The sequence below is a fragment of the Columba livia genome, chromosome 3 (assembly GCF_036013475.1).
Source record: "Columba livia isolate bColLiv1 breed racing homer chromosome 3, bColLiv1.pat.W.v2, whole genome shotgun sequence".
NCBI classification, from domain to species: domain Eukaryota; kingdom Metazoa; phylum Chordata; class Aves; order Columbiformes; family Columbidae; genus Columba; species Columba livia.
In genome coordinates, this window is record NC_088604.1 from 51,937,723 (window position 1) to 51,959,694 (window position 21,972).

At 42.2% G+C, this 21,972-nt stretch overlaps 1 protein-coding gene and 1 long non-coding RNA gene across 2 annotated transcripts in view; one reads left to right on the top strand and one right to left on the bottom strand.

Annotated features, from left to right (window-relative positions):
- Nucleotides 1-331: 331 nt before the first annotated feature.
- The window catches only part of DCBLD1 (discoidin, CUB and LCCL domain containing 1), a 49,858-nt gene continuing 28,217 nt past the window's right edge, over nucleotides 332-21,972 (top strand). Inside the window, exons 1-2 of the mRNA XM_065056737.1 lie at nucleotides 332-702; nucleotides 16,545-16,757. Coding sequence (XP_064912809.1) covers nucleotides 453-702; nucleotides 16,545-16,757 — 463 coding nt within the window. The 5' untranslated portion in view covers nucleotides 332-452. The remainder of the gene's footprint in view (nucleotides 703-16,544; nucleotides 16,758-21,972) is intronic.
- The window catches only part of LOC110362578 (uncharacterized), a 42,670-nt gene continuing 37,015 nt past the window's right edge, over nucleotides 16,318-21,972 (bottom strand). The window contains exon 4 of the long non-coding RNA XR_002420035.2: nucleotides 16,318-18,344. This is a non-coding gene — a long non-coding RNA (uncharacterized LOC110362578). The remainder of the gene's footprint in view (nucleotides 18,345-21,972) is intronic.

Genomic DNA, 21,972 nt, shown 5'->3' on the forward strand with positions numbered 1-21,972 from the left:
TACACGTGTGTGTATATATTGATGTATATGGCCCGCCAACTTCGGGGGCTCGCAGGCGATGCTGGTGGCTGCACGGGTTTGGGGTAACCTCCCGGCTCGCAGCGCAGCGGGGAGCCCCCCAAACCTTGAGGAGTCCCCTGGTCACGATGCAGCACCCCCAGAGAACCGCAGAGGGTGGGAGGAGAAGCGGCAAGCCGGGAAGCGGAGGGGAAAGGGCGGCGGGGCCGAGCCGGCCCCTCGGTCCACGGCAGGAGGAGGAGATACCCCGCGCTGCAGCCCAATGGGAATAGTGGCGCTTCCCTTTCTCCTGTTTCCTTTCTCCACCCCCAGCCCCGGGCTGGAGAGGCGGGAGGCGGTAGCGTTGCAGCCCGGCCACCGGCGGGGCGCGGGGCCGGAGGCAACTCCGCACGGCCCCTTCTCCGCCTCCGCAGAAACACCTGCGGGGGGGAAGGATGCCGGGGAGGGGCCGCCCCTCTCCGCGCCAGCGTGGGCTGGCTCCTGAGCCACCCCGCAAAGGCGGAGGAGGAGGAAGAGGGGAGGAAGAGAAAGCAGCAAGAGGGAAGTGGGGAAGTTGTGCCTTGCCCGCCCCGCCGAGAGCCGGAGCCATGGGCCCCGCCGGGGGTGCGCGGGCTGCCCCCTCGCTGCTGCTCTCCCTGCTGCTCGGAGCCTCGGCCCCGCTCTGGCTGCGGGCGGAGAAGCTGGGTGAGTCCGGGAGGCGGGCGGGGAGGGGGTCCTGCGTGCACGGCCGCCGGGGCTTTTACCCCGCGCTGGGGGTGAGAAGTAGGGTGCTGGGGAGTGTGTGTGGGGTCTCCGCCGTCCTTGTCTCGTTGCTCCGCGGAAGCGCAGCCTGAGCTGCTCTGAGGGCTGTATATAGTTGACCTGGTTAATCTTCGCCGGGTTTATCCCCGTGTCTGAGTAGCTGAGAGATTAAAGTGGTAACCGGCCTTACGGCGAATATATACTACGGCTTTCTTAATCTTCTATTAATTAGCGCTTATTTATTTTTTTGCTTTTTTTTTTTTTTTTTTTTTTTTTTTTTTTTTTTAAGTCAAGTAAGTGGAGAAAAGTCTCCGGCAAGTTGCAGGCAGGAGGTAGGGAGGGACTCTGGCGGTTCCCGCGGCCACTCGGGCTCCGGCCGCGCTTCGTCAGCCCCGCGGGATCCCTGAGCGCGGCGGCCGGCGCTCGGCCACCGGCAGAACTTCCCTGCTCTCGCCGGGGGGTCGGGGCTGGCAGCCCCTGCCCCATAGCTGGATACAGGCAGGGCCGCTGCCCTGCTGCCTCGACGTGGAAGAGAAATGCCCTTACTCGTCCTGGGACAAAGTTTCGTTAGAAATTTCAAGGGGATTTTGCAAGCACTTTTATGATACTGCAGTTTGCTAAAATTAGGGCCCAGCTACTACTCTCTTTACCCTGTGTTTTTATGTGGTTCATGGTTAAGCTTCCTGTGTAAATTGCAAGTACAGCTGACTTCCATCGAGGGGTTGGAACCTTTTGGCTTGTGGTGTTGTGTGGCCTGATGCATCCATCTTAGAAGTGTTGACTGATATGTACTGTAAAATGGTTAATTTTGGAAATTAAGCATCATAATGAGCTTGATAATGCATTTGGACAAATTAGTAGTCTCAGTATTAATGTTCCAACTTGGCTGCAAATTCCATAACCCAGTGCTGTGCATTAGCATTGCACCCAGGCAGTGGTACAAAGTAGTTTGGCTGATTTATACCGGTTTTTCCCATTACCAGAGATTTCTGGTACAGATCTTTACAGAAGGGAGAATGTGGTATGAGTTGTGTTGCCTTTCTACTTGTCAGCTTCATGCCAGCTTTGCTCTTCTGTCCTCAATATGTTTCTGTGTTTTGAGACTCCAACTTGATATTCTCCAGGTAACACATACGTAGCAAAGAAAAAAATATTCTCTCAATCCCCAATTTTCATGAGGGTTTTTTGTTTGTTTTCTCTTTCATCAATGTTTGTCTCATGTAATGGCACCAAAGAGAAAGTTATTTGGAGGGTCAGTTAGAATTAGTAAATTTGCTGGCATTTCTGGGGGTTTTAGTGCATACAGTGACACTAACCTGTACGTATGAATCCTACTATTTGTCTGTATTCCCAAATAAATTGGTAAAAGCACTATTATTCTATTAATGTTAAAAGTAGTGCTACTATCAAACCAACAGCATGGAAACACAGATAATATTTTGCCTGGTTCTCTTTGGACGGAACTCAAATCTGCAGGATAGTCTGTTCAGTGTCTAGAAAACAGAAGAGGTTTTGACAACTGTCTTTCCTTTCTCCTCAGGGGGGTAGTTATTGTATTTGTTTGTTTATTGATATTACCCTATAAATTAGGGACTAAGTGTCCTAAAGTCACACCAGTGAAGAAAGGAGATAAGGATAAGTGGATACCAACTTCCTGCTACACAAGCTTCTTGACATGATTTAAATGTTGTAAGGGAGCACGAGAAGTGCCAGAGTGAATCAGACTTGAGTTTTGGCTAATCCTATATCTTGTCACCACTGGTGTCTCCCACCAGCTGGTGCAAAGAGAGATGTACTGGTTTAAATACATTGATTTAAAAATACTCATTTTAAAAAATAGAGTAGTACATTTTTCTGTGGCTGCACAACCTTTTTTTTTTTTGTTTGTTTGGTTTTGTTTTGTGTTTTTTGTGGGTTATTTTTGTGAACAGCTCACCTTCCTTTTCAGTTTTTCCTGAGGGATGCTACAGAACAAGGATAAAGCTGCTGTTATAGCTTCTGTTCTCTTACCTAAGTTTCATATTAATGAGAGGCTTTCCTCCCCCCCGCCATGTGGCTTGGTTACTTCATAGCATGTCTTGTATCTGAGTGTTACTGTGCAGGGCCCAGGTGGCAGCTCTTATCCTGCTCTTGAAAATACATTAAATGTGTGTTGTCCAAGGGCTTCTATGAAACATGGAATTTTGTTGTTCACAGAGTGATGGATAGGAAATGCTGAGCATTTAGGGAATTGATTTTAATTAAAACAAGTTTATAAGCTTAGTATGTCCCACCTGGGGACAAATATCACATCTCTGACTGTGCATGAGTAATAAATAGTTTCGGAATTTGTAATAAAAGTTTCATCTTTTCCCTTTTTATTCTGCTGTACCCTGATCTTAACTTTGCTTGTGGTTTTAGTTGCCAGTTCTTTGCTGACAGCTACAAAATATACCTTGGTCCCCACCTGCCAGCCTCACACAGTCATACCTGACCTGGTATCTCTTCCAAAAATCTCCTTCCAGTGGTTTGAACCCGAGGCAGAAAGGAGGGAAACCTGAACACATGATCTTTGCCTTGCACCTTTCTCCGGTTTTTCTTCTGGTTTCATTGAGCAAGACCTTGAACCATGTAATTGTGGGCAGCAGATATCAAAATGAGAGTTGAATCTGAGTCTTTCTTCTCAGAGTTTTGAGTCATCTTCTATTACATTCCTGGCCAGCAGGACTTAAAACTGAACTGGAGGTTGATAAGCATATGAGGAATAGGGGTTTTACTCTATTAAGAACAAGATTTAAGCCACTCCTCTTGCTGCAACTCATTTATTTTCATTTTGAATAAAGCAGAGCAGTGAAACTAGTTCTTGTGGGATTTGCATATCAGCATCCAAACATGAACTTTATTTGCAGCTTTACTGCGTCTGTTGACAGTTGTGCCTGATGCCCGGTTGAAAGAATTGATGGGCAGTAGACTTCTAAACATTTTGAGGCAAGGCTGCTATTTAATGTGACAACAGCATATGCAGTAATTCTGAGCCATCATGGCTGTTCTCAAGGGCTTGTACAAAAGCAGTACCAAAGAATATTGGTGTGATCATGCTAATCCACTTTGCGTGCCCATTTCCAGCAGTTTGAAATGCAGATAGGGATGCATCTTTCTTGTGCCCACCCTCCTCTTCCAGCTTCTGAATATAAGTGATTGGTAAATTTTCAGTTTGTTTGCATTTTGTCCTTATGTCAGCTTCCTTCCTTGGCTCCCTCTGTCTTGCCTTGAGAATGCTGACTAGAATCACTAAAGAGGGAGGCAACAGTTTTCCTGCTGCAGTTCATAAGCAATGTGTGTACCCATCGCATGAAAACTGCAATGTTTTCAGTCACACAGGCTTTGCTATAAATAGCTCTAAGCCCTTTATATGTACTTCTCCTTAGGTTATCAGGGGATATATTTCAAACAAAATCAGAGACAGGGAGGATGCTGGGAGTCTTGCTGACAAAGGAGGGAGAAAAAGATAGCTTGGGAAAGTTGCTACCTTCACATGCACATAACATGTATGGCTGTTGAATAATATTTCAGGCAAATTATTTGTTGATTTTCATATGTACAAATACATTTATTTATATTTATCAAAACTGTGTTGTCTTAGTTCACTTGAGCTACCTGTGTGGCACAGTAAAAATTAGTTTGAAAAACACCCACTTTGAGGATGCTTGAGTTACTGTATAGAGATGCCTAAGGTATCTTCTCAAAGCCATTTTAGGTACCAGAAATAGTATTGTTTTGAAAGCCTATCTGAACTAACACATCATGCCAAGAAGTGTGGTCCTGAGTGGTGGTGGGCACTGAAGTCCTCACCATAGACGTCGCTGTAGTTTGGGACCAGATGAATTGTATCAGATGCTTTCCTGTGGCATGTACTCATCAACACACAGGTTTGCACCATCTGCTAAGAATAAAACAAGCCAGACAAAATCAAAATAAAATCCTTCTGACTGGATGCAGTGGAATGGCATTGGATCCCAACTACCTGCAATAAAAAAAATGTTAATAGCAATGCATAAGAATGAGCACACAACTTCCCCAAAAGATTTAATTAGCTTTACAACTGGGAGTAGGAAAATCCAAACTGGGACAATCTACCAGTGATGTTTAAATAAAAAAGGATAGTGGTTTGACTAGTTTTAAGAGTATACAGATATCTTAATTTTTCTTTCAGAATAAATTATGATCCAATTAAACTGATTTTTGTATGAAAATTGTGTGAGCGGTAAGGGCACATTTTTGAGGTTGGCTGGATGCTTGCATATAGAGAGCATGCCAGTAGTTATGGTTAGGATTGTTGATCCTGTGTAATTAAGCCTGGGAGCTGAGAGTGTTACAAGAAGGAAACAATTTGGTCTTTTACTCCCGCTCTCCCTGTCTCTTCTTTTGGCAGGGCCAGGACCTGCCTCTCGGGAACTTCCTTCTGAGACGCAAAGGCTTAGCTTGGTGGTGGTGGGACTTTCTCATCCTCCCTGAGCAGGATTTGCAGTCCCAGTGCATCCTTACTCATTATTTCCGTTCCCCCGATGGGACAGGGTTGCTGCCTGGTGGCAGCAGCTCCACGCTGCTCCCCCATGTAGGCAGAGGGAAGGATGAGTGTGCTCAGGCTGTGCTCTCTTTGCCCATCTGCAAAGAGCTTTAATAAAGATGTTTTAAAGCACCAAGATGACAGACAGGAGAATAAATGAGGAAAGCATAGCAGGGTAAGGCTAACAACTCAGACCCAAGGCCTCCTACAAGACCAGCGTCTTCATTTTGATAATTAGTATCACACATTTAGGCTTGAGCTCCTATTGTAATTACAGTAACGTTCACCAGGCATTTAGTGAAGCTCTAAAATGTTGTTTCTTTCCTCAGCTGCTGCAGAAGCCTTGTTTCCATCACAGTTTTAATTCGTGATGTTCAAGTTTCTGGCACTTCCACTAGAAATTGTTCAACAATATTGGATTTCAGTCTAACACTTTGACATTAAAGTTGAAGTCATGTTGATGTCATCTTCCAGATGTTCATGCCTACTGAATAAAAATTGTGTTTATTTGTTTTATTTCAAATTACAAAAACACATGGGGAATTCTGGATGCAATCCCTCGCTCTATACAAAGGCCCATGTGTCCTGTCAGAAATCAAACAAAACTTTTCTTCATGGTGTAGCAGGGGAGACCTCAAAACACTGGAAACATAGGTGGATTTCTTCACCCATCCAAACAGAATGGCTTTGTTATGCGCCTGAGCCTTGTTGTTGCAGCTGTGGTAACTGCACAGAATGGAGACATGCGGCTCCTGCCCAAAACTACTTGTATTTTGCTCTGTTGAAACACCAGTTCTGTGTTGGTGGGTTGGTTTGACTTTGCAGTGAGCTATGCTTCATTTGTAAATGTCTACGGTATCCTTCAGGTATGAAAAAATATATTTTAACCTGTAAAACAAATTCAAGGGTTCTGCAGGTCTCCCTCCACTGGGAGGCTTCGGCAGCAAGGTCCATGGCTGACACTGGAGCTCTTGCCCTACCTGTTGTCTCAGTTTGCTCCCAAAGCCAGGGGGTTGTATTATCCCATGTTTCTTGTGTCAGCACGGTAGAGGGGAATTGAAGTTGAAGTGGCTAGGAGCCACAGAGCTGGAGACTTTAAAACACAATTTCAGTAGATAAGCTGTAATGTGAAGTACTGTGCCACGTGTGAAGAGTACCTGGGTGGTGGTAGGTGTTCACATTTTCAAACCCGAGAAGGATTCAGCACTTGCTGATCTATTAGTATTTTGTGACAGACAGGAGGCACATAGTTAAGCTCATGGTCCTTAAAATAAGTATCTGAGAACATACTGATTTTCAACAAGTGCTAATGCTTGTGTTTTGAAAATGAATCTCTTTTTTTTTTTTTTTATGAAATTCAGTTTCTCTGTTTTTCTAAGTGGAAAGTAAAAGAATATTGTGTCAAAATGAACTGAGCAGTTACATTGAGGTATTCTCTCTAGAGATGAGTGAAAAACTGTTCAGACCTTTCTGATGTACCCTGTTTTAAAATTTGAGAACATGATTGTCTGATACTACTGTTAATCAAAAAATCCAGTCAAATAAAACAAAATTACGGAGTTTCAGTGTAAGTGATATGCACAGGATGGCATTAAAACATTCTCTTTTTTGCTATTTTTCACATCCATTTACAAATATCTTTTATGCAGTTTGATATTAATGTGTCACAGAAGACACAGAAATGATGCTGTGGATCATATACAGCACCACAACCAATGCTATTCGTATTTAAGTAATGGTGTGGCTGTTTTTTGTTTGTGGTTTTTTTTTTTTTTTTTAATTTAAAATATATTTGACAGCAACCACATGTAAACACAATGAACCAAAGAGATCACAAGATTTCCTCATTTACAGACCCTCTGATCATACTGTCCTGGTTAATACCTTGATGAGCATCAGGCAGGCTGGTCACAGAAGCACACTGAAAAAAGGCATTTCTTACTTTCAATGTTCCAGCTCAGAAGTCTGATGTAGCTCTTTGACCAAAGCAGTTAGTTTTTACTTCCATTTCTACTGGAGTTGTAAGGAACCACTTGTGGTTAGATTGCAATAACTGCAGAGGAAAGAGCTACTTTCCTAGAAATTAGGTTGAGTCAAAAGGCAAAACAGAAAATTGTTTCTTGCTACTAAAGAGCAGTTATTGTTTCCTTCACAAACCAATTAATTTTCTCTTGAGATATTTGTTTGTTTATACCTTGGGGATAATGGGGGTGGGGGCTGTATAATTTGCTTTGAAAAAAGTGGCATGACTTCTCTTGTCCTTCCTTACTAACAAATCACACATTCCATCTAGGCATGCAAGTAAAAAAGGTAAATGTGAGATTTTTTCAAGGAAGCCAGAATAGGTTTGCTTTCAAGAAAAGGGACTATCCCTTATCACTGATAACTGTCAATCTTGCCTGACTTGCATCACACTGACAAGGGAACTATGTATTAAAAAAGACGGTGTGGTGGTTTCATTTGGTCATGTTCAGCCATTTTCTCTTACCCAAAATAAAGTAGTTTTGAAATCTTGCCTTCCCACCTGCTACTGTAACTGGAACAGCTCTGCTTCTGCCTTTCCTTACCCTGGTGTCTCTGAATTTCCTGTTCCTGTGGGTATGTCGGTCTTTAGCAATGCTATGAATATTCCTATTCCTGTGCAACCCAATATTCGAGTCTGGCCCTGAGCTTGCAGCATATGTTTCCCACACAGTCCAAATTCGGTGCTATATGCTCTAAGTTAATCTACAGTAAAGCATAGTGAAGAGAAAAACCTGGGGAAAAAAAAAAAAAAAACAGATGGAGAAAGTAGAGCAAACAATTTGCATATATATGATATGTCTCTCAGTTAAGATTAGCATTTCCTACTTTGCCTGAAAAGCCCTTAATAGAAATCCAACTGCATGTTTGCCCCGAATCACAGACTGTGAAGGACTGGAAGGGACCTCAAAAGATCATCTAGTCCAATCCCCCTGCCGGAGCAGGAACGCTTAGATGAGGCTACACAGGAATGTGTCCAGGTGGGTTTTGAATGTCTCCAGAGAAGGAGAATCCAAGGCTGTGTCTTAATGGCACGATGTCCCCCCAACCCAGGGAAAGCCCAGCATGGGGTGGGAGGTGGCTCCATCTCCCACTGCGGCCCCATGTCCCTGTTGCACTGCTGGGATGCTGTGAGCAAAGGGACAGGGAAGAAACTCCTGTCTGTGGGATATTTGTTCCCCATAGTATTTACAGCACTGAAGCTTCACCAGGGCCCTGAGTTGACTGTGTGGGTGGCTGGTGGAGGAACACAGACCTTCTTCCCATTTATTTACAGTCCTTAAAGGTTCCTTCTGAGCGTGCAGTTCTAAGTGCTTGGGCAGTGAACTTCTCGGTGCCTTCTCATCACATCTGCCCTTGAAGGGTGTCATCTGGATGTGTATCTTCAAGTGGGCTGGAATTTGTTAGAAAATAAAACCTCAACTTTCCTTTTGCAAAGAGGGGACCCTTCGCTTAAGATTACTCTGAAATGTCCATAAATGTGTAGCTCTGCTCTTGTTTCTATTTCCAAAAACACTCCCACTAATAAAATGTTGAGTTGATCAATCACAGCAATATGCCACATCCATAAAAGAAAAGCATTGACAAATATTGAATGCAGCTATGCAGGGAGCAAATAAATAAATTAAAATTTACAAATCTCTTTTTTTGCAGCAGTTAAAAAGGCAATGAAGTTTTCTCACACCCACAAGCTCAAGAGTGCTGTATTTAGAGTGCTGAAAAGCAAATTCCAGTGCTGAAACTCACTTCTCTGGAGGACTACATTTTGGTATACTGCCTAAGTCCTGGAAGCAGTGACTAGAACATGCTTATTTTTGACATGTATTACAGTACTGCCTGTCTTTCACAGATTGTGATGGAGCCAGATAGTGATCCTAAAAAGCAAAGGCAAACCTAGTTTGCTACTATTTGCATATTTAATAGAAGCAAAGCAAGAAAATTATATGATGCTATTTACACTTTTGTGTAAACCTTGTTCTTTAAATAATTCATAGGAAAGGGACTACCAGGCTGTAGCTGCCATTTTCTCCTTTTGGCACAGTGATTTCCATGGTAATCTGAATTTTCTTGTCACTGAGGCCTCATGTAAATGTAGACAGATAGTGTCAGGCTTCATCCTGACACAAGTCTTTAAGATGTATAAGCAGATGAGATGCTTACTTTCCAGAAAGTTATTTGATTAAGCAGCAAAAATAATCGAGTCTTTATGGATACAGTGAAACTGGAAAAGTCTCAGTGTGTGAGTTCATATTTGTGTTAGTTTAAGTAAGACTTACTACTCTACTATTTGTTAAGGTTTCAAACCTGAGTGCTGAGTGTAATGTTCCCTCTTCAGCGGAACACGGCTTCCTGTTGATCCAAAGAGTTGCTTATAAGGAGATTTCTTTTTTCTTTTGACAGTTTAGGAGCTAAATAAATAAAATCTCAGATCTCATCAGATTTTTGTCTTTGCAGACTTCTGCAAACATTAGAGGTTTCTGGGGTAGTAAAGGCTGTCCGGGCTGTTTGTATCAATACGACAAAGTCATTGCCAGGCAAGTCAGCACAGCTGGAAAGATTTCCCTGGCCACTGGCAAATGGCTGTGTGTGCAATTGCTAAAAAACTCTTTAACTTTGAAAAACAGCAGTACAATTGTAAGCTACTTTGCTAGATAAGGCACTTAGAATGGTTGTCAGAGATTTTTCTTCTATACTTGATTGTGGTGATCCAGCTCCTTGCCAAAATAACTTATATGTTTGAGGCAGATAATCTTTCCTGTGGCTGGCTGCAGGGGAAGACAACCCCCAGCCACAGCCTGGGCAGCTGGAGGGTGATTGCAGCTGGGCGAGTGGTGGGAACTTGTGATTTATGGAACCGCTGTGGAACCAACTGGAGATCATTTGCTGCTTTTTCGTTCCTACTTTAAGAGAGACATTACAGTAAATAATGTGTGTGAAGAGGAGGGAAAAGCATGCTGTGGTTTTTTTGACCTCCTCCTCCTTTTGCATCCCTTTGAAGTTAGCAAGTAAATAATTTGGGCAATGAAATCAACACTCCACAATGTTCTTTTGTTTCTTCTGCTGCTCTACCTTCCCTTCCTGCTCTCAGCCTTCCAGCCACTGCTTGGTTAGCTTGGGCAGTGAAATGGTTGTCCTGAGGAACTGTTGTAGTGCAGAGTTAATATGTTTCCTGAGAACCCAATGAAGTCAAACAAATTAAAATGCAATTCAAATAAAAAGTGTGCACAGTATTTTCTCCTTTTGTGGTAGGGCATAGTGCAAAGCATGGGACTTTTTCCCTTGAAAATACATTAATACTAACCTAAAGGCCATGGAAGACTGCAGTTTTTGTTTTTTTTCAGATGATTATAGGCTTGCCTTAATTTTCACTGGTTTCTTTAATTATTCAAAAATAGTTTTTGTTGTATCCACAAAATATTGTGAAGAATGTAAAGCTGGACTTCTGAAAAGAAACTGCTGTGGATTTATATACTTTTTAGACACGTCTCAGCCAGCTGCTCAGCTGGTGTAAACGGTATCTGCCCTGAAACTGGTGGTTTGTGAAACTCCCAAATGAGTGGTCACCCTCTGGGTCCCCCTGTGATGCCTGTGGCTCTGAGTCCCAGCACTGCCAGGAAGGAAGACTGGTGGTACTCACCTGCCCAGCAATGCCTCAGGTCTGTGATGTTGCCCTTTATTCTCATCATCTGCTTGAAGCCGCTGCCAGGAAAAGCACAAGCATCTGACATCTTCATCGTTCTCTGGAGAAGTAGTGGATTTAGGTCCCAGACACATAGTGCTCTCTCTCTCTTCCATTATAATGGCACAGTAAAGAGCTGATGCTCTTGACCCAGGTTTGGCACCAGAGAGGTTAGAGATGAAGTGCTCAACTCTGGATTTTACTCCGTCACATCAGGATGCAGTGAAGGTACAAACCTTCATGTTTGCAGCATGATTCTGTTAGTGATGGAGGCCAGAGCAGCTGTATAAAAACCTGAAGTGTTGGCAGACCACACCAGTGGATTTGGATAGCATTTGGCAAAAAAACTTGTTTTCCCCTGGTCTTTTCTCCTATCCCACATGAACAGGAGGGCACGGGTTTGACTGAAAAGAGTTAATTTCTTTTTTACTTATCTGTTCTTATGCATAACTCGAATTTTCTTTCAAACATGAGTGCAGAACTCTGTCTTGTCTCAGCTATTGTGACTTTCAATAAGCTAGAGTCATTACTTCAGACAGAGCAATGTGGAAGACAAGACAAATCTCATTTCTCCTCATGGGGATTCTCATCAGAGCTCACAAAGCCATACCCTCAACTCAATGGCATTTTCTTCGCTTTGGCTGTGTCTATTTGCAAGTGTGGCTCTTCAGAAAATGATGAGTTTTGGCTGAATTCAGGATTTAGGTATACAAACAATTTTCTGCTCTTTCCCCTCAAGGGAAGGAGGAGAGGGAAGGAAAAAGGACAGGTCTACAGCCCCCCGCCGGCTCTGCGACCTGACCTCCATGCAGGGCTTGTCCCAAGCATCACCGTGAATGTGGCTGTCCAAAAGGATGTCAAACTGGGAGAGAGGAGGCAGAGAGGGAAATAAGGCTACTTTGGAGTTCTTTGTCCTGGTGGGAAGGGATTGGCAGCATATAGTGTGAGTCTGTAGCCATAGAGGCCAAGAGAGAAATGCTGGTGCCCAGCAGGGCTTGTGCAGCAGGGTGGAAGAGGACAGGGAGCTGCTGGTTGTGTACGTGAGCACACCTAAGTACAACAGGTATTTAGCACTGGAGCAAGTCCAAGTCTGTTATTAGTTGCTTACTGAGGTGAATCAGAAGGATGAAAAAGGCAGCTGTCTGCTGCCAGGATATTGTAGCAATACTTTTGAAAATGAGCTTTGATATCATGCTATATGACTGTTTTTGTAGTTGGTGGTATAAACAGCAAAAAGTGCAGCACATGGAAACTTTTGATAGCAGTTGTTTGAAAAACTGTAGCTTCTTCCCTAACTCGGAGGGTGATATGCTGAGGGCTTGGATGAAGGCTCTGTGCACATCCAGTCGTGTGTGAGCAAGGGGTGGGAAAGACCAGGGAGCACAGGAGTAAGAGGCCGGGGCTTGGCTTGAGCATGGGGCTTGGGAAGAGATGAGAGGAGAGAGTCAGCACAGCCAGGTGATTTTAGGTGTCAGGAGGGTACTTTAAGGAACCAGCATCATTTTGAGAGATCTCTAACCCTGCCGTGTATGGGAACACTGCTGTTTTTCTAAAGGCACAGCATCCATCAGGGGCTGTGTCCAGTGCAACTCACAGTGTGGGGCAGGAGCTTGTTTGTGGGCATCAGTTTCATCATCTACATCCTTCCTGGGTAGCGACGGGGGCCTTTCTTCCCATGAGCCAGCAGCTGCCTGGAGATATTCCTTCACCTTGTCCAACACATATCCGTCATGCATGGTGACTGAGGAAGGGAAGTGGTGTGGTACCCACCAGCCACCTGGTACCTCCTTTTGCCCTCTCCACAGGGCCAGGCACCGGTGTCCTCCGGAGGGGTCCCAGGTTTGGTCTCACACACATGGGCAGCTCCTGGCAAGCAACACGTGAGAGAGGGCAAGGTGTGAGCAGTGTGCCTGCTGCTGTGGTGGAAGGTGCCTGTGGTGGTTCTCACTTCTTGAGGAGTTATTTCCATCGTCTGCCACAGGATACTATTTTTGTCTGTGGTAAACAGCCTTAATTCCAGCACTATGTGATCTTTGGTACAGGCTGAGCATAAACCAAAGGGTGGGCACCTGCAATCCAAAGACCACAATCTTGATCTTGATTCAAATGCCTGTGGGAACTTGGTTTACAAATCATGTTTGATGTGCTTTTAGTAACTCCTTGTGCAGAGGAGAGATTTTATTAAATCTAAGTGTGTTTAGACTTTCTGGCTGATGAATACCTTGTGTTCAAATATTTTGCTTTGCTCCCGTCCAGTGAGAAGTGATGAAACCTAATGTCAAAGGCAAGGTTGCCAGCTTCTTGCCAAACAGGATGATGGAAAGCAGTTCTCAGAAGTAATGCTACGTGAAAATTTAGTGTTAGCCAGAAGTTCTGCATTGAACTGACTGGTTGAATACATGTATTCCCAGACAGAAGAGTTGTGCTTATAGGAAAGAGTGTGACATCAGGTATTTAAACCATCATTTTCACAAGGCCAAGCAGTTGTGTTTTAAGCTCAATGTATTTGAGGTTTGTCTGATATGCTTTGACTGGAAAAAAAAATTTCACATGGAAAATAATGACAACAACAATAATGGTAGTATTGTTCACCTTTTTAAATTTCAAAATGTGAATAGGGATACACTTTGAATTCCTTACCATTTGCCTCCATTTCTGAGCCCTTGGAATATAGTCTGTTTATAAATAAAGTTTTTTACTGTATGTAGTCATTAAATCTCTCTTTGAGTTATCAGATCCTGAGTTTCATTCTGCCTTTCCTCTGTGCCTTCAGACTCCTTCCCTAGGGTGCATTTTCCAGCAGATTTCAATGTAAGATTTTTCTTTGCTCTGGTAATCTTGCAGAGAATCTCAAAACTTAGAGCGGCAGTCAGGCTTCTCTGTAAGAAGCAATGGTTACTAGGACTTGGTCTAACTTTCTGGACATTGCTTTGGTTCTTGTGGTGAACAAGCTTTTGTCATGACCTTTTTCTTCAAGGCAGGCAGAACAGAAGCAGCAAGGAATGTTATAGGTGCAGGATGATGCTGCGCTTCCATCTCCTCAGTTGAAGTGTTTGAATGACCATGCTCCTGCAGTGAAAAGTCAGAAAATAGCATTTATGCTTTCTTAGCTCAGGAGACGTTCTGATGCTAATACATTTCAATGCTGACTCAAAGGCAGCTTTAAAAAAAGAGTTTCCCTAGGAACGAGACCTTGTATAACCTCGACAGAGGAGGATGGCTGGCTGAGGTCTCTGGTGCACAGTTTTGCCTGGACACTTTCTGCAGAAATATAATGCTTTGTGACCTTAATGGTTGTCAGGGTCTTACCATGACACCAATGTCTTTACAGCTTTTTGAGGAGAGTTTTGTACCACAAAGGATCCTTGGGATCGTACCAAGGCAACACAAGTCAGAACGTAGCCCAGCAAGGGGAAGACTACGTGAACACTAGACTTCTCTTTTTAAGTAGTTCATCCCCATGACATTTTGCTGTAGTTGTATAATTTTTGTCTTTATTTTCCTTCCTCTTTCCCAGTAAGGATAAGTTGCAAACCAGGCTCCAGATTGTAGTTACTTTATTTTCAGAAGCCCAGCTAAAGTAAATGCTTACAGCTAGAAACATGCAGCTTAAATTAAAGGCCACAGGCAGTTCTTTTTTACTACACAGCAGTCAGCTCTGCAGGCAGCAAGGCTGTCCTGTGTCCTGCTGGAAGTGATCTGGTTTTACACTGCTGGACCTCCCTGGACCACTCTCTGCATTCAGAAAGTCGATAGCTCCTCTAGTCTATTGCTCCTTACATTTTTATTCCTGCTGCAGAAAGTTTCCATTAAGAAGATGGTTTACTCAAGAGGCTAGTTTGCCTTTCATCTTGAGTACATTCCTGTACATTCTGAAATCGATAGAGCTTAGACAACAAACATGAACAACAGATGTTTTTTAAAGCGTGTGGACAAGGAGATCTGAAAAATATATATTTAATACGTTTTATGGTGATATGATTTTGGATCCATGTTTCCTATTCACCTCTTTTCCAAGCATGAACCTATGATAAAATTTAATACAAGAAAACAAAGCTAGTAATAATGATAAAGCTTGAAAATAAATGCTGTTTCTTGTGAAAAAGTGGTTGAGTTGGATGAAATGGCAATGTAATTATATAGTAGCAAGTCAAAATTTGATAGCTTGGAGATTATCTTTGCACAGCATGCTACTTTCCTCCCAACCCCCAGTATGGCATGTTTCATCATCAAAACTTCATTTCTAGTTGTTCACCTTTAAATAATCTTATCAAATCTTACTTTCTTTCCTCTTAGTGGTCATGGAAGGAGATTCAGAAAGCAGTTAAACTGAACAGACCAAACCAGTTTAACTAAAATATCCCCAGAAGTAAAATTCTGGGTAGTTAAGGTGAATATTGTGAATTCTCAGCTCCACAGGATTCTTTATTTTTTAATACTTCTAGGACTAGTTTCAATTTTGCAGTGATAGTGGGTAACAGTATACAACACTCCTATATGAGTGCCTATGCCATAACTGACTTAAAACTGAGGACTGCCCCTCAAATGCATGTATATATAGCATTAATTCTACTATTGCAGTAGTTTCTAGTATTTGGAAAACTCAGCAGAATGAAATGGCTTAAACTTTAATATGTAAATTTTAATTTACTAGTGTACTTTAAAACAGTCCACTAAAAATTACTTCCTTTGGTAGTCAACGTCTCTTATCTGGTACCTCCTTCCTTCCCCTCCATGGATGCTTCCTGTTTTCCATGTCAGTCCCCACATCCCCCCATGTATTTCCATGTGCCTTTTCCTGTTGTCACACGTTCTGCTGCAGCTGCTCCTCAGATGCTCGTCCACCAAGGAGAGACTCCACAGATGAAAAAACACTTTGCGGGCACCTACCCCTGCTCCTTGAGCAAGGAGGCGGCAGCACTCACATCTTCAGGCATGCTACCGTGAAGTAGCCTGCCAATCGTTGGAGATGCATATCCCACTTTTGAAGCCCCTCTTGGGTCTTTGCCTTGTCCCCTGTTCTTTTCGTATTATGCAAGTGGTGCAAGAAAACCAACAGGAAAATGAGTCGGGTCCATGATAGGATGTAGTTAAATCACGTCTGTGCTTTCATGTATCGTGATTCAGTTACCCTCTCTCTGACGGTTCTTTCTATGGAAATAAAATGTGGAATGATAATTGGGAGAAAACTATTTAAGGAAGGATCCTACCTATTACATGTGGAATTGCATCGTCAGGGTTTCAATGGGGTTTGGCTGTAAAACAGAAAGGCAGAGAAACTGTACAGGACTGTCAAATACATACTAGTTCATTACTGTTTCCAACCCTCCTTTATATTGCTTCACAAGAGAAATATGACTGTATTTACATTAGTTACCTATGTTCCAGCAACAGCATAACCAAGGTGGAGTATGACAAAATACTTTTTTAAAAGATAGAAGCACACATGAGACATGATTATGTGGCTAATATTTTCTTACACATTTTTAATTGAGGAATACATTTCATTTCTCGTCCTTGTTTCTTCTCCTGCTGCAGGGGATGGATGTGGGCACACGGTGATGTATCAAGACAGTGGGACCCTGGCATCCAAGAACTATCCTGGGACGTACCCAAACTACACTTTATGTGAAAAGAAAATCCAAGTGCCTCCAGGAAAACGCCTGATCCTAAAAATTGGAGACCTGGATATCGAATCACAGAAATGCGAATCCAGTTACCTTACCATCCAGAGCTCTTCAACATTGCATGGTATGTAAAACATAAGGCAGCAATTGATGCATGAATTGGCAAAAGTGTGAGTAAAACCCAGGTTGGCAAAATGCGAGAAATGTCAGCCCTTGTCCTTTCCTCCTCCCTTTCAAACCCAAATGTGTCACTGTTGGCATGGGAGGCTGTTGCCCCTCACACCGTACGTTGTGCTGCCCGGACTGGGGGTGGTGCTGTGTTGCAGAGGGGCCACGGGAGCTTGTGCCCAGCTCTGGCACATCCACCCACCTCCAGGGCTCTGCCCTCAGACCTGCAAGCTGTGCTGTCACAGCTTTGCTACAGCACCTGCAGGGACCTCTGTCAGCCCTGTACCCTTCTCAGGTAGGGGAAGAGCTGGCTCAGTAACCAGGTAGAAACAAGATGAGAAATTGGAGTCAACTATCCTGCATGTCTCTATTTCCTAGGCAGTTCAGGCCTCAAAGATAACCTTTATTATTCCTAGCTGTTAGCCACTGATACCTTTTGCTAATGTACAGGCTTTAATACATGCCTATATTAAATGCGTGCAGCCAGTCTGCTCCTGCAAGAGATTTGCACAGGAAGATAAGTGAGTAATATTCTATAGCTATGAACTTAAGACAATTATAACGACAACAGGATCGTTATAACGACGACAGGGAGAACCTGAGGCCTTCCTTGAATTAGTTTTTCCATCCAGTTGTTGCCGAAACTTTTGATCTGCTCTTTCTAGAAAAGTCAAACTGATTTTCAAGTCAGTGCACCCTTTTTCAGATGTCCAATTTAAATTCAGGGCTTCAAGGAGTTCCACAATACAGGAATGAACTCCTGAATCAACAGTTCATAAAATTTTGCCTGCTGGGAGTGGGCTGCAACCCTTCAGTCAGCTGAGGCTGAACATGCTGTACTAGACTTAACAGGCAGAATTGATTAAATGGAAAAGGATGATGAAGAGACAAGCTACACAAAGATTCTGCAGGTTTTCTAGACTACCTAGCTCATTGCTTGGCTTAGTGAAGTGTGTGGTTCTCATAAGATGAGGACTCATAAGATATCTTAGTAGTAAGGAGTGAGTTATTGCCTTTCATTCATGAGCATGATAGGCCTATCACTCATCTGGTAAGATAAGATCAAGTGAGGTATTAAAGCCTTGCTCACAAATGAAGGTAAAGGTAATTATTGTTCTCATGAGGAATGTATTACATTTTAAAACAGCCCTCACCAAGAGTGGCCAGTGACATGTTGATATCTAAGCCTCATGTAGAGCCTGATTTGAGGCATAAGGAATGTTTCTGTGTGTGTGTATGTGCTGGGATTTTTTATGTTGTTTACCTCATTTCAGAACTGTAAGTAATGACTTGGGCTCACCTGAACCAGTCTGTCTGTACTTGGCAGTTAAGAGGCGTTGAATATTGCATTATCATACCTTTGAATAATTTTTATTGATGCTATCTTGGCATTTCTGATCAAATGCTTTTCTAGGAAGCAAGGAGAAATCAATACATTGTTTTCTGAATAGAAAAATGAAGCTTGGATGTTGATTGAAATTCTGGTTCCTTATACATCAGCTTGAGGACATCTTCACAAAGTTTCGTCCCACACTTATTCAGCCTGTAAATACAGAATACCTGTGTGTTATGCAATCAAATTCATATGATAAATTTCTTTAAAGTATTCCCACACCCATTTTCAGACCTGATTGGTAATGTCTGATGCATATGGATGATGATTTGCATTCTCAGCAACAAACTGCACAATTAGCACATTTTGCTCATATCTGATTAAACAAGTTTTATAGCTTAGGCATACATACCATCTGTAATGGGTATTGTGGTCTGTAGCTTGCTGTAGACTTTCCCACTAGCATATCTACAGAGTCTCTGCTCTACATTCAGGTAAATCCATGTAGAACGATAGTGTGGGAACAGTGTTTTATGCATAAATTCACAATATCACTTGTATTATAGATGAGAGTAGAACTTTTCTAACTCAGTTGATTCAATAATTTTACCATAGCTCTGGGTTTTAATATGCATTTGTGTAAGCAAAAGAAGCTCTGTGAGTGAGCACTGTTAAGTCCGTTCAGTCTATTAAGTTTCCTTTCTGGTAGCTGTTTCTGAGCCCAGATCTCCTCTTCACAACCTTCCCTTCTCCATGAACATCTACAGACAAGTCAAAATCTTCCCTTTGGCCCAGAAGACGCTGACCTTTGCCATTGAAATTCTTTCATAGGATGATGGAGAGTTGAAAAGGTTTTACAGGAACTGAAATCATCTGAGCAATTAAAAATTAATTTCTGCATGTTTTCTGTATTTAACTTGGGTTTAAAAAGGACACCCTAAAAAGTATGGAAGTTGGCAGTGTGAATATTACTCATGTTTCAAATTAGCTGAGCAGCCTGTGCTCTTTCAGAGGTTTGCAATTACAAGACAATAAGGTCCAAAGTGAAATATGTTTTAAATATCATATTGATCTCTTCAACTCTACAGAAAACAACCAAGTGATGTTGGTATAGATACGAACATCTATTGAGAACTGTACCTGAAGCTTAGAAAATTGGTCAGAAGCAAAACACTATGTGCGTAAATATAAAATTAATATAAAAAAGTCTTCAGATGACAAAGTATTGTTTTCCTTTCAGATTTCTCCCACGTGTTGTCTTTACATTTAATTGATTCCTTCAGTGTTATAACCTTCTACTGGGATTCCTGCAGTACAGGCAGGAGTAACTCAATTCTTGTTTGGGGTATTTATGTTCCATGCAGTAAGGGCAAACTGTTATTAATATATACAAATGAACAGATTGATTTTATGTTAGCCATAACACTGATTTCTTCATTTTTGTAAGTCGGTGACTACGGATGACACCACTTATATATACGTTTTATTTAAGTTCAGAGCACTCCTCAAATTTTGTAGACTGGTAGAAGAGTGCTATGTATCTAATTCCTTCATAGAAAGGTGTGTAGTGTCGTTGCATCTGCTGATTTACTGAAGCCTCCCAGATTACCTGGAACACAAACATGACACCACAGTTCTTCTCACCTTTGATACATCTCAACTTTGGACCTGTGAAAGCAGCCATTGCCTTTAGTAGGTTTCTCCAATATTGCAATCAAAAGTTCATCATTAAATAATCTTAATGAAGCTTTAAAACCAGAGGCATAAAGCACAGGAACACTGTATCTCTGGGTTATCACTCTGCAGACTATTTTCTTCAGTGTTCACCAGAGGAAAGAAGTTGTAGCAAGCCTTTTTTTTATACAAACTGTTAGCTTTGCATCCAGACTTACATGTGAAAATATTAATCATCAGTCAGCAAAGGTAAGTCTAACACCAGTTTTGGTGAAACTGAGTCACCTTTGTCTGGCAAACCTTTAAATATTAGCACAGATTTTCACGTGTTGTCTCTAGGAGAAATAAATATATGGTCATGTTCTGTTTCCAAGGCATAGCTTTGTCCTGGATGAAAATGTGTTTGGTTTTTTTTTTGTCACACTAAAGGAATCTAGAAGAAAAATTAATATGAAGCACATTGTTGTGGTGTAGACAAGGTGCAATGTTACTTAAATGCTTTTCTTCTCAAGTTAATTGCATTATCTGAGCATATTAAAAATACTAAGCTCTGAATTAGAGCTTCTGATTTTTTAATTAGTTAAAGGGATATGTGAAAACAAGATTAACCATGTGGTCCCTGTAGTTCTCATGAACAGAACATGCACTGCTTATTAAGGTGTAGCATAAATGTTTTAAAAGTTTGACAGGAGCTGCTTTTAGTCAACTTCTTTTCATATCTTTATCAGATTTCTGTACCTCTTTTGACCTTTTTTCTTGCTTTTTTTCCCCCCTTCTTTCCCCAACTAATGGCTTAGTATTTTTTTTCCCTTAATTTTGTGAGATGATAATCAGTCTTGACTGGAGAGATAGATCGAAGAAGAGGTGTCTACCTATTTCTCCATTCACTTGCAGTCAGTAGGAGGCTGATGTGTTCCTCTGGGGTGGATGTCAGATCTGCTGAGTGACTAGTAATAATTTGAAGAGTTAGTGCAGTTAACTTGTTCTTGCATAATTTACAGCCAGTAACTAGCATGAAATAGATGGAGAAATTACTGAAAATGCTTTCTCCAGTCACTAAGGGTTGTTAGACAAATGGAGCATTTACTCATGTGCGAGTGTCTCATGGCTGCTGAGAGGGAGTGTGCAGGAGAACCGAGCACCTTCAGATGCCTCCTACCTGTCATTATGACTTGAGGGGATTCATTGAACCAGTCTTTCCTTATTATGCACTGTATATAAATGTCTTGCTTGAATAAAGGGTGTGTCTGCATTTCTTTTTTGCCCCTCAAAGGAAACTTGCTATTACAGTATTGTTTCTGGTATTTCAAGAAATCCAGGGAAATGCCCAGACAAGTTCTCACTGAACATCAAGTCGAGCAGTTTCTCAACAGTCAGAACTCTCCTAATAGTTGGGTTTCACCTGAGTGGTTGCAGTATCCTGAGGTTTCAGCTTTGGAAAGATTTATACAACAAAGAATGTCTGCTTTTCTTTTATCAAATTAATTATTTTTTCCTCTTAGCTGCATGAAGTGCATTGTGTGTTTTTCTGGGTTTTGTTTTTTGGGTTTTTTTGTTTGTTTGCGTTTTTAAACAGCTACAGGTCTTTACTAAGTATTTCTAACTGTAGCTGTGCTTTTGTCTTTGGGTTTGGTTAAAACCACAGACAGGTTAGAAGTGGGGGATCTCACCTGAGGTCAAGCAGACAGACCTACAGCTGGCCCAGACCCTTGCTTTTAAAATTGTAATTACTCCTCCAGCCTGATTCTAATTAGATGTCTTTTCTTTCCTTTAACATTGTCTTTGGCAACCATTTGGAAATGCTATCTGAAAGTTATATTTGTTTTTCTTAAAATGAGAAACGTTTACCACACAGTCTGAGGTCAGCCTGTGTTGCACAGGGTTAGATGTTGAATAACTGGGCTGTCTCATCCTGACTGACAAATGTGACTACCCTGTCAACTCGTATCTACTGAGTATTAAATACCACCTTCCCCACATCTTGCAAAGAAGGGCCACAAAGTTGGTGAAAGGTTTGGAGGAGCAGCTAAAGTGACTTGGTTTGTTCAGCCTGGAGAAGAGGAGACTAAAAGGAGACCTCATGGCGGTCTAGAGCTTCCTCACAAGGGGAGAAGGAAGGACAGGCACCAAATTCCTCTCTTTAGCAACCAAAGACAGAGCCCAA